At 46.5% G+C, this 14,804-nt stretch overlaps 1 protein-coding gene across 10 annotated transcripts in view; it reads left to right on the top strand.

The window, feature by feature from the left end:
• The window catches only part of LOC116988145 (protein NO VEIN-like), a 129,347-nt gene that overhangs the window by 95,581 nt on the left and 18,962 nt on the right, over positions 1-14,804 (top strand). For all 10 annotated transcript variants that reach the window (XM_033044673.1, XM_033044672.1, XM_033044671.1 and 7 more), the window contains 8 exons: positions 1,273-1,415; positions 2,940-3,124; positions 6,181-6,455; positions 7,907-8,120; positions 9,640-9,817; positions 10,731-10,857; positions 12,473-12,547; positions 14,298-14,480. In XM_033044673.1, coding sequence (XP_032900564.1) covers positions 1,273-1,415; positions 2,940-3,124; positions 6,181-6,455; positions 7,907-8,120; positions 9,640-9,817; positions 10,731-10,857; positions 12,473-12,547; positions 14,298-14,480 — 1,380 coding nt within the window. The remainder of the gene's footprint in view (positions 1-1,272; positions 1,416-2,939; positions 3,125-6,180; positions 6,456-7,906; positions 8,121-9,639; positions 9,818-10,730; positions 10,858-12,472; positions 12,548-14,297; positions 14,481-14,804) is intronic.

Here is a 14,804-nt window from a genome sequence, read left to right as displayed (position 1 = left end):
ATATACACATAAATAAACAGATAAAGTGCAATAGGCTGTTACAGTTCAGAGTCTGTTTGTTGGCCAGTTTAATAGCCTGATGGCTTTGGGGAAGCAGCTGTTCCTGAACCTGGATGTAACAGATTTCAGGCTCCTGTACCTTCTGCCCGATGGTAGCGGAGAGATGAGTGTGTGGCCAGGATGGTGTGGGTCCTTGATGATGTTGGCTGCCTTTTTGAGGCAGTCTGAACAAGGGTTCTGACCCGAAACGTCACCTGTTCATGTTCTCCAGAGATTCTGTCTGACCCACTGATGAGCCTGTCCCACCTACATGATATTTTCGGCGACCCCCGGCACCCGTCATAGTTGGAGCAGGTCACCGAAAATGTTCAACATGTTGAAAATCCAGCGGCGACCAGAAAAGGGTACGACTCTTTGGGCGACTGCTCACGACCATACAGACATGTCGCGGGGTGACGCCTGTATGGTCGTGAGTAGTCGCCCAAAGAGTCGTACCTTTTTCTGGTCACCGCTGGATTTTCAACATGTTGAAAATCTTCGTCCACCTGCTGCGACTATGACGGGTGCTTGAAAAATCGCCTAAAAAATCATGTAAGATGATTCAGGCCCATTAGTTACTATTACACTTTTTTTGTAAACCAGTATCTGCAGTTCCTCGTGTCTACGTTTGGGTATAGTGCAAATCCAGCAAACCATTCTCTGGTGAAACATTTTCGTTTAGAGATACAGCACGGAAACAGGCCCTTCGGCCCACCGAGTCAGCGCCAACCTGCGATCCCCTTACACTAGCACTATCCTGCACACACTAGGGACAATTTGCATTTCTTTACCGAAGCCAATTAACCTACAAACCTGTACGTCTTTGGAGTGTGGGAGAAAACCGGAGATCTCGGAGAAAACCCACGCAGGTCACGGGGTGAACGTACAAAACTCCGTACGGGCAGCGCCCATTGTCACTTAGGCTCTGGCGCTGTAAGGCAGCAATTCTACCTTGTTCAAGAAGGAACTGCAGATGCTGGAAAATCGAAGGTAGACAAAAATGCTGGAGAAACTCAGCGGGTGCAGCAGCATCTCTGGAGCGAAGGAAATAGGCAACATTTCAGGACAAAACCCTTCTTCAGACTGATGTAGGGTGGGTGGGGTGGGGGGGGGGGGAGCAGGCTCCCTGCAATTCTACCTTTCTGCCTCAACTTGCAAAGTGCATGTAAACCGAATGTGTGTATTTGCATTGTATGTCCGTACTGAACTCTATTGACTTCATTCCATGTCTAGGTGTGGACTGGGTGCTGGTGGACTCTTGTTACCTGAAGACAGACCAGGACTCTGACGCTTGGAGAACGTTCCTCATTTCACTCGGCGTGCAGGACTCATTTATTTTTCAAAAGAGAAAAATGACCTTCACAAAACAAGAGCTGGTTAGTCCTGCTTCACAAAACAAGTCGTCCTACTGGCTTACTGAACACAGAGCAGTACAGATGTCATAAAAATGAGCTGTACCAAAGATAAACACAAAAAGACTCAGTGGGTCAGGCAGCATCTCTGGGGGAAATGGATACAGTACACGGTTCCTGCTTTTCCCCATATCCCTTCATTCCTTTATCTGCTTTAAATTCCCCCCACGCCCCCTCTGATCTTAAAGCTATGCCCACTAATCTTTGACATTTCCACCTCAGGAGAAAGATTCTGACTGTCGTGAGCCTACCCATGCCTCTCATCATTTAATAAATGTCCATTAGCTTTCCCCTCGAACTCCGGAGAAATGAATCTCCGTTTGTCCAGCCTCTCTTTGTAACTAAATGCCCACTAAACCAGGCAGTATCCAGGTAAACGTCTCCAGCGCTCTGTCCAAAGCCAGCAGATCCATTCTGTAATGGGGTGACCACAACTGCACTTGACACCAAATGCGGTCAGGCCAAAGCCCTATAAAGCTGCATCGTGCCTCCAAGGCAGCTGTGGTCACCCCTTAACAAAATGGATCTATCTGCTGGCTTCGGACAGAGAGCAGGAGATGTTTACCAGGATACTTTGACCGATGAAGGCAAGCATACCGTACGTCTTTACCACTCTACCTACCTGTGTTTCCACTGCCATGGGGCAATGGATTTGGATCTCATGATCCAGCAGTGCTGGCTCGAAGGGCCGAATGGCCTACTCCTGCACCCAATTGTCTATTGTCTATTCTGTACATCAATGGTATTAAGGGATCTACCATTAACTGCATAATATCCCCTTGCATTTGACCTTCCGAAGTGCAATATCTCAGACTTCCTGGGTTGAACCTTACACACTATCACAATATTATATCTACTAAAATATTCCATTTTTTGTTCTCCTTCCTGCTTGTTTGCATTGCACCCAATTTGCTCTAAAGCTGCCGTTATCCTTCCCAAACCTCAAGCTTGAGTGTTAAGATCATAAGTGATAGGAGGAGAATTGGGCCATTCGGCCCATCAAGTCTACTCCACCATTCAATCATGATCTTATAGATGTGTACAAAATCATGAGAGGATTAGATCGGGTAGACGCACAGAGTCTCTTGCCCAGAGCAGGGGAATCGAGGACCAGAGGACATAGGTTCAAGGTGAAGGGGGAAAGATTTAATAGGAACCTGAGGGGTAACTTTTTCACACAGAGGGTGGTGGGTGTATGGAACAAGCTGCCAGAGGAGGTAGTTGAGGCTGGGACTATCCCAACGTTTAAGAAACAGTTAGACAGGTACATGGATAGGACAGGTTTGGAGGGATATGGACCAAGTGCAGGCAGGTGGGACAAGTGTAACTGGGACATTGTTGGCCAGTGTGGGCGAGTTGGGCCGAAGGGCCTGTTTCCACACTGTATCACTCTATAGCTGATCTATCTCTCCCTCCTAGCCCCATTCTCCTGCCTTCTCCCCATAACCTTGGACACCTGTTAAAGTACTTATTTTAAATGATCTTTAGGCATCCAGCCCCTGGGCACCTATATATGAATGTTGGCCCGACACGGCAGATAATGTGTACATCGTGGAAGATTATGTCTGCGAGGAGCTTCATGGGCTCCTAACCACACAGGATTTGTCCGAAAAGTTAAAACAAACGCAGAGAATGAACCTACTCAAACTTCTTGACAAAAACTGGGACTCTGGGTAAGTGAACTCCAAATTAGTTTCTTTTCTACTTTTGTTGCCTCCTTTCACCTGACTACATTGTTCAAGCACCTAAGCTGGCCTCCATTGCTACGGCCTTGTTTAATCTATGCATCATTCTTCCCCCCCCCCCCCCCCCACGTCTCTTGCATGCTTTAGAACCAGGGGCCACAGTTTAAGAATAAGGAGTAAGCCATTTAGAACGGAGACGAGGAAACACTTTTTCTCACAGAGAGTGGTGAGTCTGTGGAATTCTCTGCCTCAGAGGGCGGTGGAGGCTGGTTCTCTGGATGCTATCAAGAGAGAGCTAGATAGGGCTCTTAAAAATAGTGGAGTCAGGGGATATGGGGAAAAGGCAGGAACGGGGTACTGATTGGGGATGATCAGCCATGATCACATTGAATGGAGGTGCTGGCTCGAAGGGCCAAATGGCCTGCTCCTGCACCTATTGCCTATTGTCTATTTCCTGCTTCCCCTCAGTGCAGAAGATAGACACAAAAAGCTGGAGTAGCTCAGCGGCTCAGGCAGCATCTCTGGAGAATAGGAATTGGCGGCGGTTTGGATCGAGACCCTTCTTTAGACTGAGAGTCGGGGGAAAGGGGAAACTAGAGGTGTGAAAAGGTTCAGAACAAATCAGACCTGGCACCGATGACCCAAGGACAGGTGGAGTCCACAATGGTTCATTGTTGGCCGTGGAAGAGAGGATAGTGAAGGGATATATGAATGCGAACAGTGGAACTGGCAGGACAGCTAGTGTGGGGGAGGGATGGGGAGAGAGGGTTACCTCAAATTGGAGAAGTCAACGTTTGCAAATGTATCTATGCCACTCGACTAAACTGCTCCATGCAGCAGCAAGTTTATGTTCAGCATAGACATTGTGGGCCGAAGGGCCTGGTCCTCTGCTGTGCAGTAAGTTGATGAAGTGATATAGAGTGTGGCCTTCTAACATCTGTCTTCAAAGACTTGTTCGTGTAATGAGAGCATCAGAAATAAAAGCAGCATGTCATTAGTCCCCTTGTGTCACCTTCCCCATTCATTTTAATGGTGGCTGATCATGTACCCATTACTACTTTCCTGCACTAGATTATTATATCACATTGTTATTATTGTCACGTTTACCGAGCCACCGTGAAATTTTGTTTTGCGTGAGATCTAGTCATAGATACAATAAAGCCAAACTCTAGTACAATAGGCAGAGCAAAGGGGAATATATATATACAATATATATTGATGATTTGGACGAGGGAATTGAATGCAACATCTCCAAGTTTGCAGATGACACAAAGCTGGGGGGCAGTGTTAGCTGTGAGGAGGATGCTAGGAGGCTGCAAGGTGACTTGGATAGGTTGGGTGAGTGGGCAAATGCATGGCAGATGCAGTATAATATGGATAAATGTGAGGTTATCCACTTTGGTGGCAAGAACAGGAAAGTAGACTATTATCTGAATGGTGGCCGATTAGGAAAAGGGGAGATGCAACGAGACCTGGGTGTCATGGTACACCAGTCATTGAAAGTAGGCATGCGGGTGCAGCAGGCAGTGAAGAAAGCGAATGGTATGTTAGCATTCATAGCAAAATGATTTGAGTATAGGAGCAGGGAGGTTCTACTGCAGTTGTACAGGGCCTTGGTGAGACCACACCTGGAGTATTGCGTGCAGTTTTGGTCTCCTAATCTGAGGAAAAACATTCTTGCCATAGAGGGAGTACAGAGAAGGTTCACCATACTGATTCCTGGGATGGCAGGACTTTCATATGAAGAAAGACTGGATAGACTCGGCTTGTACTCGCTAGAATTTAGAAGATTGAGGGGGGATCTTATTGAAACTTACAAAATTCTTAAGGGGTTGGACAGGCTAGATGCAGGAAGATTGTTCCCGATGTTGAGGAAGTCCAGAACAAGGGGTCACAGTTTAAGGATAAGGGGGAAATCTTTTAGGACCGAGATGAGAAAAACATTTTTCACACAGAGAGTGGTGAATCTGTGGAATTCTCTGCCACAGAAAGTAGCTGAGGCCAGTTCATTGGCTATATTTAAGAGGGAGTTAGATGTGGCCCTTGTGGCTAAAGGGATCAGAGGGTATGGAGAGAAGGCAGGTACAGGATACTGAGTTGGATGATCAGCCATGATCATATTGAATGGCTGTGCAGGCTCAAAGGGCCGAATGGCCTACTCCTGCACCTATTTTCTATGTTTCTATGAAGATACAGAGTGCAGAATATAGTTCTCAGCATTGTAGCACAGCAGTTCCACAGACAAAGTCCAATGTCCGCAATGGGGTAGTGAATTAGACAGTCTCTCCCCCTCCCTCTCCCCACCTCCCTCTCCCCCCCCCCCCCCCCCTCTCTCCCTCTCCCCCCCTCTCCCTCCCCCCCACCCCCCCCCCCCCCTCCCTCCACTCTCTTCCCTGGTACAATTCATGAGCATTGATGTTCTGACGATGGCGACCCACTGCTCTGTACTGGTTGAGAGGGAGACACAAGCAGCAGCACAAGTGGTTTATGTTAGTAGTGGGTTTGGGGCAAGACCTCAGATGTCAGTAAACCATTGACTCTTTTCTTCGACATAATATAGTCTAACGTCGAGAGAGTTCCAGGATAAAATCTTATTAAAAAAATAAAAAGTCCATCATCAAGGACCCACACCATCCAGGCCACACACTCATCTCCCCGCTACCTTCAGGTCAAAGGTACAGGAGCCTGAAGACTGCAACGACCAGGTTCTGAAACAGCTGCTTCCCCACAGCCATCAGGCTATTAAACTCAACTGAAACAAAACTCTGAACACTAATAGACCATTATCTGTTTATTTGCACTTTATCTGCTTATTTATTGATGTGTGTATATATTTATATAATGGTATATGGACACACTGATCTGTTCTGTATTCATGCCTACTGTATTCTGTTGTGCTGAAGCAAAGCAAGAATTTCATTGTCCTATCTGGGACACATGACAATAAACTCTTTTGACTTGACTCTTGACATAACGTGAGGAATCTTGGCTGAGGAATGCACGCCTACATTGATTGATGAAACAACTCTAATTCTTCCTTGCAGATCGAGATTGTCTCAGTTCTGCTCGGCTAGAGTCTTCGATAGCCAGGAGAAAGTGCTGAGGAACGATGTCGATTCTTCCTTTGCAATTTACCTGAAAACCTTGCCGTGGTTACCCACTGACAGTCCAGCCCCGGATGGTCCCGGGTTCCACTCTGCCTACCTGCGCCCTATCGAGGCGTACCTGAGATCCAATGATTTAGTGGAGCTCTTGGCCGACAATGTTAGCTACGTGTCTTGTGAGCTTCTCGAGAAGAGCACTTTTGCTGCTTTCGCCGGTAAGTACCAATGTTAAACCTTAGGTAAGACAAAAATGCTGGAGAAACTGAGCAGGTAAGGCAGCATCCATGGAGCGAAGGAATGGGTGGTGTTTCGGGTCGAGACCCGGAAGCAATAGAAACGTCATCTATTCCTTCGCTCCATAGATGCTTCCGGGTCTCGACCCGAAACGTCACCTATTCCTTCGCTCCATAGATGCTTCCGGGTCTCGACCCGAAACGTCACCTATTCCTTCGCTCCATGGATGCTGCCTCACCCGCTGAGTTTCTCCGGCATTTTTGTCTACCTTCGATTTTTCCAGCATCTGCAGTTCTTTCGTAAACACCAAATAGTGGAGTTATGTACAGCTGGCGCGAAGGAATGGGCGACGTTTCGGGTCGAGACCCTTCTTCAGACCCGAAACGTCACCCATTCCCACTCTCCAGAGATGCTGCCTGTCCCGCTGAGTTACTCCAGCATTTTGTGTATGTCCTTGGTTGAAAGCAGCGTCTGCAGTTCCTTCCTACATATTCCCTTATCACAAGCATCCCCAACCCAGGGGGGTAAATTTCGCCTACCCTGTGGGTAAAATTGTTGATTCTGGATTTGTACATATTTTTTCTCATTGACCGCCTGTGCTTGGTTCTGGTATACTATTCATCATTATTATTCATAAATAAGTGAAATCACGTTATGTGCTATTAAAGTTGCCAGGGGTGAACGGGATGAAAAAGCCTTATCATATTTAAGAAGGAACTGCAGATGCTCGAAAATCGAAGGTAGACAAAAATGCTGGAGAAACTCAGCGGGTGCAGCAGCATCTATGGAGCGAAGGAAATAGGCAACGTTTCGGGTCGAGACCCTTCCGAGTCACCTATTCCTTTGCTCCATAGACAATAGACAATAGGTGCAGGAGTGGGCCATTCGGCCCTTCAAGCCAGCACTGCCATTCAATATGATCATGGCTGATCATCCCCATCGGTACCCTGTTCCTGCCTTCTACCCATATCCCCCGACTCCGCTATTTTTAAGAGCCCTATCTGGCTCTCTCTTGAAAGTATCCAGAGAACCTGCCTCCACTGCCCTCTGAGGCAGATAATTCCACAGACTCGCCACTCTCTGTGAGAAAAAGTGTTTCCTCGTCTCCATTCTAAATGGCTTACTCCTTATTCTTAAACTGTGGCCCCTGGTTCTGGACTCCCCCCAACATCGGGAACATGTTTCCTGCCTCTAACGTGTCCAAGCCCTTAACAATCTTATATGTTTCAATGAGATCCCCTCTCATCTTTCTAAACTCAGATGCTGCCTCACCCACTGAGTTTCTCCTGCCTTATCATGTATCTGTACACTGTAAACGGCTGGATTGTATTCATGGACTGTGTTTCCGCTGACTGGTTAGCACGCAACAAAGGCCTTTCGCTGTACCTCGTTGCACGTGACGATAGACTAAACTAAAGTCAACTTTTCTTAGGGATCAAGAGCTCGTTAACTGTGGAAATGATGATCAACCATTTTAAGTCGTGGTGTGTGAAAACTCCGAGTGAACCCGGGGATGTGCAGGGAGCAGAGTTTCGAGCCAAGGTTGATCATATTTACAAGGTCTACGCCTACTTCGAAAGGAACTGCAATCGCAATCAGCTGAAAGACCTGTTTGAACAATACCCAGCCGTGTTCATGCCCAGCAGGTATGTACCTTCCTTCCTGTTCACAGCAGATGTCTCGAAGAAAAGTATTTACTGAGATGCTGCCAGGAATGCAGAGAAGATTTTCCTGGATGTTGCCAGGACTCACAAGTTATAGGTGTAGAATTAGGCTATTCGGCCCATCCAGTCCACTCCGCAATTCAATCAGGGCTGATCTCCGCCTCCCAATCCCATTTTCCTGCCTTCTCCCCATAACCCTTGACACCATTTCTAATCAAGAATTTATCCATCTCTGCCGTAAAAATATCCACTGACTTGGCCTCCACAGCCCTCTGTAGCAATGAGTTCCACAGATTCACCACCCCGTGACTAAAGAAGTTCCTCCTCACCTCCTTTCTAAAAGAGCACCCTTTAATTCTGAGGCTGTGACCTTTGGTTATAAACTCTCCCACCAGTGGAAACATCCTCTCCACATCCACTCTATCCAGGCCTTTCATTACTCTGCAAGTTTCAATGAGGTCCCCCCTCAACCTTCTAAACTCCAGCGGGTACAGGCCCAGTGCCGACAAACGCTCATCATATGCCAACCCACACATTCCTGGATTCATTCTTGTAAACCTCCTCTGGACTCTCTCCAGAACCAGCACGTCCTTCCTCAGATATGGGGCCCAAATTTGCTCGCAGTACTGCAAATGTGCCTTATAGAGCCTCAACATTTCATCTCTGTTTTCCAGTCCTGTTGATATAAATGCTGGCATTTCATTTGACTTGAGGGACAGAGCTACAGGGTGAGGTTGAGCAAGCTAGCACTTTACTCGCTGGAGGGTGAGGGGTGATTTTGCAACGGTCTACAAAATTGTGAGAGGAACAGATCGGGTAAATGCATAGAGTCTCTTGCCCAGAGTAGGGGAATCAAGAACCAGAGGACATAGGTTTAAGGTGAAGGGGAAAAGATTTAATAGGGATTTGAGGGATGACTTGTTACACAAAGGGTGGTGGATGCATGGAATGTGCTGCCACGGGAGGTAGTTTGAGGCAGGGACTATTGCAACGATTACGAAAAATTTAGACAGGTACATGGATAGGACAGGTTGAGAGGGATATGGGCCAAACGCAGGCAGGTGAGACTAGTGTAGCTGGGACATGTTGGTCGGCGTGGGCAAGTTGGGTCGAAGGGCCTATTTCCACGATGTGGGATTCTGTGACTCAAGTGAGTCAATATTTTCTCTCCAGCAAATATCACAGAAAGGTATGAATCAGTGATGACTACATTGCTGTTTGTGGTGTCTTGCTGTCTGTACATTGTCTCCCACATGCAATGAATGACAACAATTATGAAATGATGGCTGGAAAGAAGTTAAAAGAATGTAGACATCATGAAAGCTGCTGTGCTTGTACCGATGTGCTGTGTTGCTTAGATAAGTGTTGGTAGGATGCAACAAGATTTGTTTCTAACATATACTGTAAGATGTCGCAAGATTTGAAGGGAAGGAAACAATTGTTTTTTTCCCTTGTGTAAAATTCCAATGCAATTCTAACATGTGTCTTTCTTTTAAAACAGTGACTTGAATTGTCCTGGAAAATTTTTCCATCAGAAAGAAGTGTGTTGGAATGATCCCACTAAAATTTTCCACCGGTATAAATCGCAAATCCAAGAAGCAAAGGATTCATTGCAGGAACCGCATCTGCTCGCCCCCTTCTATGGACACAAGGAGGACATGAAGAATCTGTTTCTAAAGGTGCTTCATGCTGATGTGCCTGAGCTTCAGGGAGGGAGAGGTTGCGGCAGGCTGGGACTATTCCTTGGAGCGCAGGAGGATGAGGGTGTGATCTTATAGAGGTGTATAAGATCATGATAAGAATAGATTGGGTAAATACAGTCCTATACCTGGAATAAGGGAACCAAGAACCTGGGACACAAGTTTAAGATGAGGCGGGGGGGGGGGGGGGTGAGATATAATGGGAACCTGAGGGGCAATTTTTTTACATAAAGGGTAGTGGGTGCATGGAATGAGCTGGCGGAGGAGGCATGTTCTAGCAGAATGTTTAAAAAAAAATATTTGGACAGGTACATAGGTACATGGATAAGATAGGTGTAGAGAGATGTGGGCCTAAGTGTAGATGGGGCATGTTGGTCGGCGTGGGCTGACGTTTACTGACCTCCGCAGCCGTCTGGCAATGAATTTCACGGATTCACCACCCTCTGGCTGAAGAAAGTCTTCCTCATCTCCATTCTCCAGCTCCATTCACCCTTGTAATACAATACATTCCTAGAAATAACAATGTGATGAGGACAAGGAATATTGTTTTGGATTGTGGATGAAAGAATGAAAATTGCTTAGGGCATCATTTGTTGCACTCAATAGACAATAGACGCAGGAGTAGGCCATTCGGCCCTATTTGTTCTACCACAACAAGAGAAAAGTCCTAAACTACTATCTACCTCGGACTAGTATGGAGACTCTCGGACTATCTTTGATTGGACCTTACTGGCTTTATCTTGCACTAAACGTTATTTCCTTTATCATGTAACCGTACGCTGTGAATGGCTCGATCGTAATTGCGTATTGTTTTTCCGCATACAAGATGAGCTTTTCACTGTACCTCGGTACACGTGACAATAAATTAAACTAAACTTGTTTCACATTGCAGAGTCTGAATGTAGAACTAATCCCATCTATGAAGCACTATGTAGACCTGCTGGTGTTGATCTGTGGTTCGGTGTCTTTACCCAACACTTCTGTCCTGCAAGATGTCTCTGTCATTTATGCAATTCTAGGTAAGCACTGTTGCAAAATCTGAAGTTTGTTTAAAATTGATTTTTTTTCACATGGGGGAAAAGCAGGCATTTATTTGGTTTCTCATCTACTCTTCCACTTTTCTGTTTAACCTTGCCACCGTGAGTAAGATCGCTCGTTGTTCCAGCATGCCTAGTGTCCGTCACACCCTGGATTACAATTAAACCTAGAACAGGTCATCACAGAAGCTGGGCCTCAGGCCCGCATTGTCTGTGCCAAAATTTACGCCAAGATAAACTAATCTGCTCTGCCTGCACACCATCCACAAACGCGGAGTTTGCACGTTCTCCCTGTGGCCATGAGGATTTCCTCCCACATCCCAAAGACGCGCGTGTTTGTAGGTTAATCGGCCCTCTGTAAATTACCCCCTAGTGTGTAGAGAGTGGATGGGGGAAGTGGGATCACATAGAACTAGTGTGAACGGGTGATTGAAGGTCGGCATGGACTCCGTGGGCTGAAGATTCCATGTTGAATCTCTCAACTAAGCTAACCATTTGACCTACAGCGCTAATTAAGAACTCAGAATGATATAAGTGCAAGAAAACCCCAAGTTTTGGCTGGAACTCCTAATATTAGCCAGTTAGTCGGCAGACTGAAGAAGGGTCCCGGCCTGAAACGTCACCTATTCCTTCTCCAGCACTTTGTGTCTATCTTTTGGTATAAACCAGCATCTGCAGTTCTTTGTCGCTACTGGGTTATTAATTCATTTTTACAAAACATTAAACTGGCCAGTGCATGCTTGTGATTTACAAAACGATTACATTGCTAATATGTTTAAGAAGGAACTGCAGATGCTGGAAATATCGAAGTTAGACAAAAATGCTGGAGAAACTCAGCGGGTGAGGCAGCATCTATGGAGCGAAGGAATAGGCGACGTTTCGGGTTGAGACCCAGAAGGGTCTCGACCCGAAACGTCACCTATTCCTTCGCTCCATAGATGCTTCCGGGTCTCAACCCGAATCGTCACCTATTCCTTTGCTCCATAGATGCTGCCTCACCCGCTGAGTTTCTCCAGCATTTTTGCCTGCATTGCTAATATTTGCATTTTTGCAACAAAAAAAAAAGTCATTCCCTTCAGTATAAAATGGATGTATGGATATATAGAGGGCAGGAATGGGGTACTGATTGGGGAGGATGAGCCATGATCACATTGAATGGCGGTGCTGGCTCGAAGGGTCGAGGGCTTGGACACGTTAGAGGCAGGAAACATGTTCCCGATGTTGGGGGAGTCCAGAACCAGGGGCCACAGTTTAAGAATAAGGGGTAAGCCATTTAGAACAGAGACGAGGAAACACTTTTTCTCACAGAGAGCGGTGAGTCTGTGGAATTCTCTGCCTCGGAGGGTGGTGGAGGCAGGTTATCTGGATGCTTTCAAGAGAGAGCTAGATAGGGCTCTTAAAAACAGCGGAGTCAGGGGATATGGGGAGAAGGGAGGAACGGGGTACTGATTGGGGATGATCAGCCATGATCACATTGAATGGCGGTGCTGGCTCGAAGGGCCAAATGGCCTACTCCTGCACCCATTGTCTATTGTCTATAACCCTACAGGTCACATCATCTTAATCAGTATATTTATTTGTATTTTCTGTCCTGCAGCGGAGAAATGCAAGAAATACAATGAATATGGTGATTCATGGGAACTCATCAAGGGCCACTGCCAGACACTGAAAGGTATGAATTGTATTTCTAGTGTTTTATTGTCATGTGTCCCAGATAGAACAACGACATTCTTACTAGCAGCAGCACAACACAATATGTAAACATGGTAGACAATAGGTGCAGGAGTAGGCCATTCGGCCCTTCGAGCCAGCACCGCCGTTCAATGTGATCATGGCTGATCATCCCCCATCTGTACCCCGTTCCTGCCTTCTCCCCATATCCCCTGACTCCGCTATCTTTAAGAGCCCTATCTAGCTCTCTCTTGAAAGTATCCAGAGAACTGGCCTCCACTGCCCTCTGAGGCAGAGAATTCCACACTCACAACTCTCTGTGTGAAAAAGTGTTTCCTTGTCTCCATTCTAAATAATAATAATAATGGATGGGATTTATATAGCGCCTTTCTAATACTCAAGGCGCTTTACATCGCATTATTCATTCACTCCTCAGTCACACTCGGTGGTGGTAAGCTACTTCTGTAGCCACAGCTGCCCTGGGGCAGACTGACGGAAGCGTGGCTGCCATTCTGCGCCTACGGCCCCTCCGACCACCACCAATCACTCACACACATTCACACACAGGCAAAGGTGGGTGAAGTGTCTTGCCCAAGGACACAACGACAGTATGCACTCGATTCGGGATTCGAACCGGCCACCTTCAGGTTGCCAGCCGAACACTTAGCCCATTGTGCCATCTGTAAATGGCTTACCCCTTATTCTTAAACTGTGGCCCCTGGTTCTGGACTCCCCCCCCCCCCCCCCCCCCCCACCCACTGTAAACAATATAATAAATGAGAAAAAAGGTTCAGTGTGTGTATATATACACAAACATACATACATATACATATATAATAGACACAAAAAGCTCAGCAGTTATGGGTCAAGACCCTTCCTCAGTGTCTATCTTTGGTTTAAACCAGCATCTGCAGTTCCTTCCTATATAGATAAATTTGATATTTGAGATGTATGTTCATATTGGAGGGGGAATCACACATCAGTCCCTATAATCCATTTAACTTGAAACCCCTTCAATGTAGAATAATTGTCCTGGATAACAGCCTCAGATTATATCGTTCAACTCCACATTGACCATCATTAACGACTGAGCACAGAGAAGTCTAACACAAGAATGGGTCCTTCGGCCAACCCCGCCCGTGCCGAACATGATGCCAAGTTAAACTTATCCCCTCTGCCTACACGTGATCCATAATCCCTTCATCCCCTACATATCCACATGCCTATCCAAAAGCTTCAACCCTCACTATTGTATCTGCCTCCACCACCTCCTCCAGCAGTGCATCCACCTCACATTGAAAAAACAAACTTGCCCCATACATCTCTTTAAAAACTTGCCCCGTACATCTCCTTAAAAGCGCCCCGCACTTCTTAAATTATGCCTTCTATTCTTTAACATTTCCACAGTGGGAAGGGTTAGATTTGGCTCTTGAGGCTAACGGAATCAAGGGATACGGGGAGAAAGCAGGAACTGGGTACTGATTTTGGATGGTCAGCCAGGATCATGTTGAATGGTGGTGCAGGCTCAAAGGGCCAAATGGCCTACTCCTGCACCTATTTTCTTTGTAAAAGGTTCTGACTATCTACCGTGTCTATGCCTCCCATCATTTTATATATTTCTATCAATGTCGAGTAAGTACATGTTAATAAGATTCTTGGCTTGTTCCTATGAATGTTACCTTGCTGGTGTGGTTCCTGTTGATTACTATTCCTGTTATTCCTAATGAACTAATTTTATCTGTGGTGGTTAGGAATGATAAAAGATGAGAAGATATTTCCTGCCAAGGATAATCGCTGGGTGTCCCTGGCCAACCACCCCATCCTACCCGACGATAAGCACCTGGAGCGGATGTTTAAAGCCCAGTCTCTGTGTTTTCTGACTCGTCCTGCTGCCGAGAAGTATCGTTCACAGGCCCGGAACAGTAGCAAGCAAGGTAGCGCTGTTTATATCGTTACATCGGCACCCTAGACATACAAGGGATTAGACTTTAGAGATACAGCACGGAAACAGGCCCTTCGGCCCACCCAGTCCGTGCCGACCAGCGGCCTACCCTGTACACTAGCACTATCCTACACACACTGGGGACAATTTACAATTATACCGAAGCCAATTAACCTATAAACCTCCCGCACGTTTTTGGAGTGTGGGAGGAAACCAGAGAAAACCATACTTCCAAAGATGTACAGGTTTGTAAAACTGTCCTTTGTGTGTAGGTGTTACGGAGGTGGGGGGGGGGGGTGACCGTTGGGCGGCACAG

The sequence above is a fragment of the Amblyraja radiata genome, chromosome 26, assembly GCF_010909765.2.
Source record: "Amblyraja radiata isolate CabotCenter1 chromosome 26, sAmbRad1.1.pri, whole genome shotgun sequence".
NCBI lineage: Eukaryota > Metazoa > Chordata > Chondrichthyes > Rajiformes > Rajidae > Amblyraja > Amblyraja radiata.
This window is presented reverse-complemented; position numbering and strand designations above follow the sequence as displayed.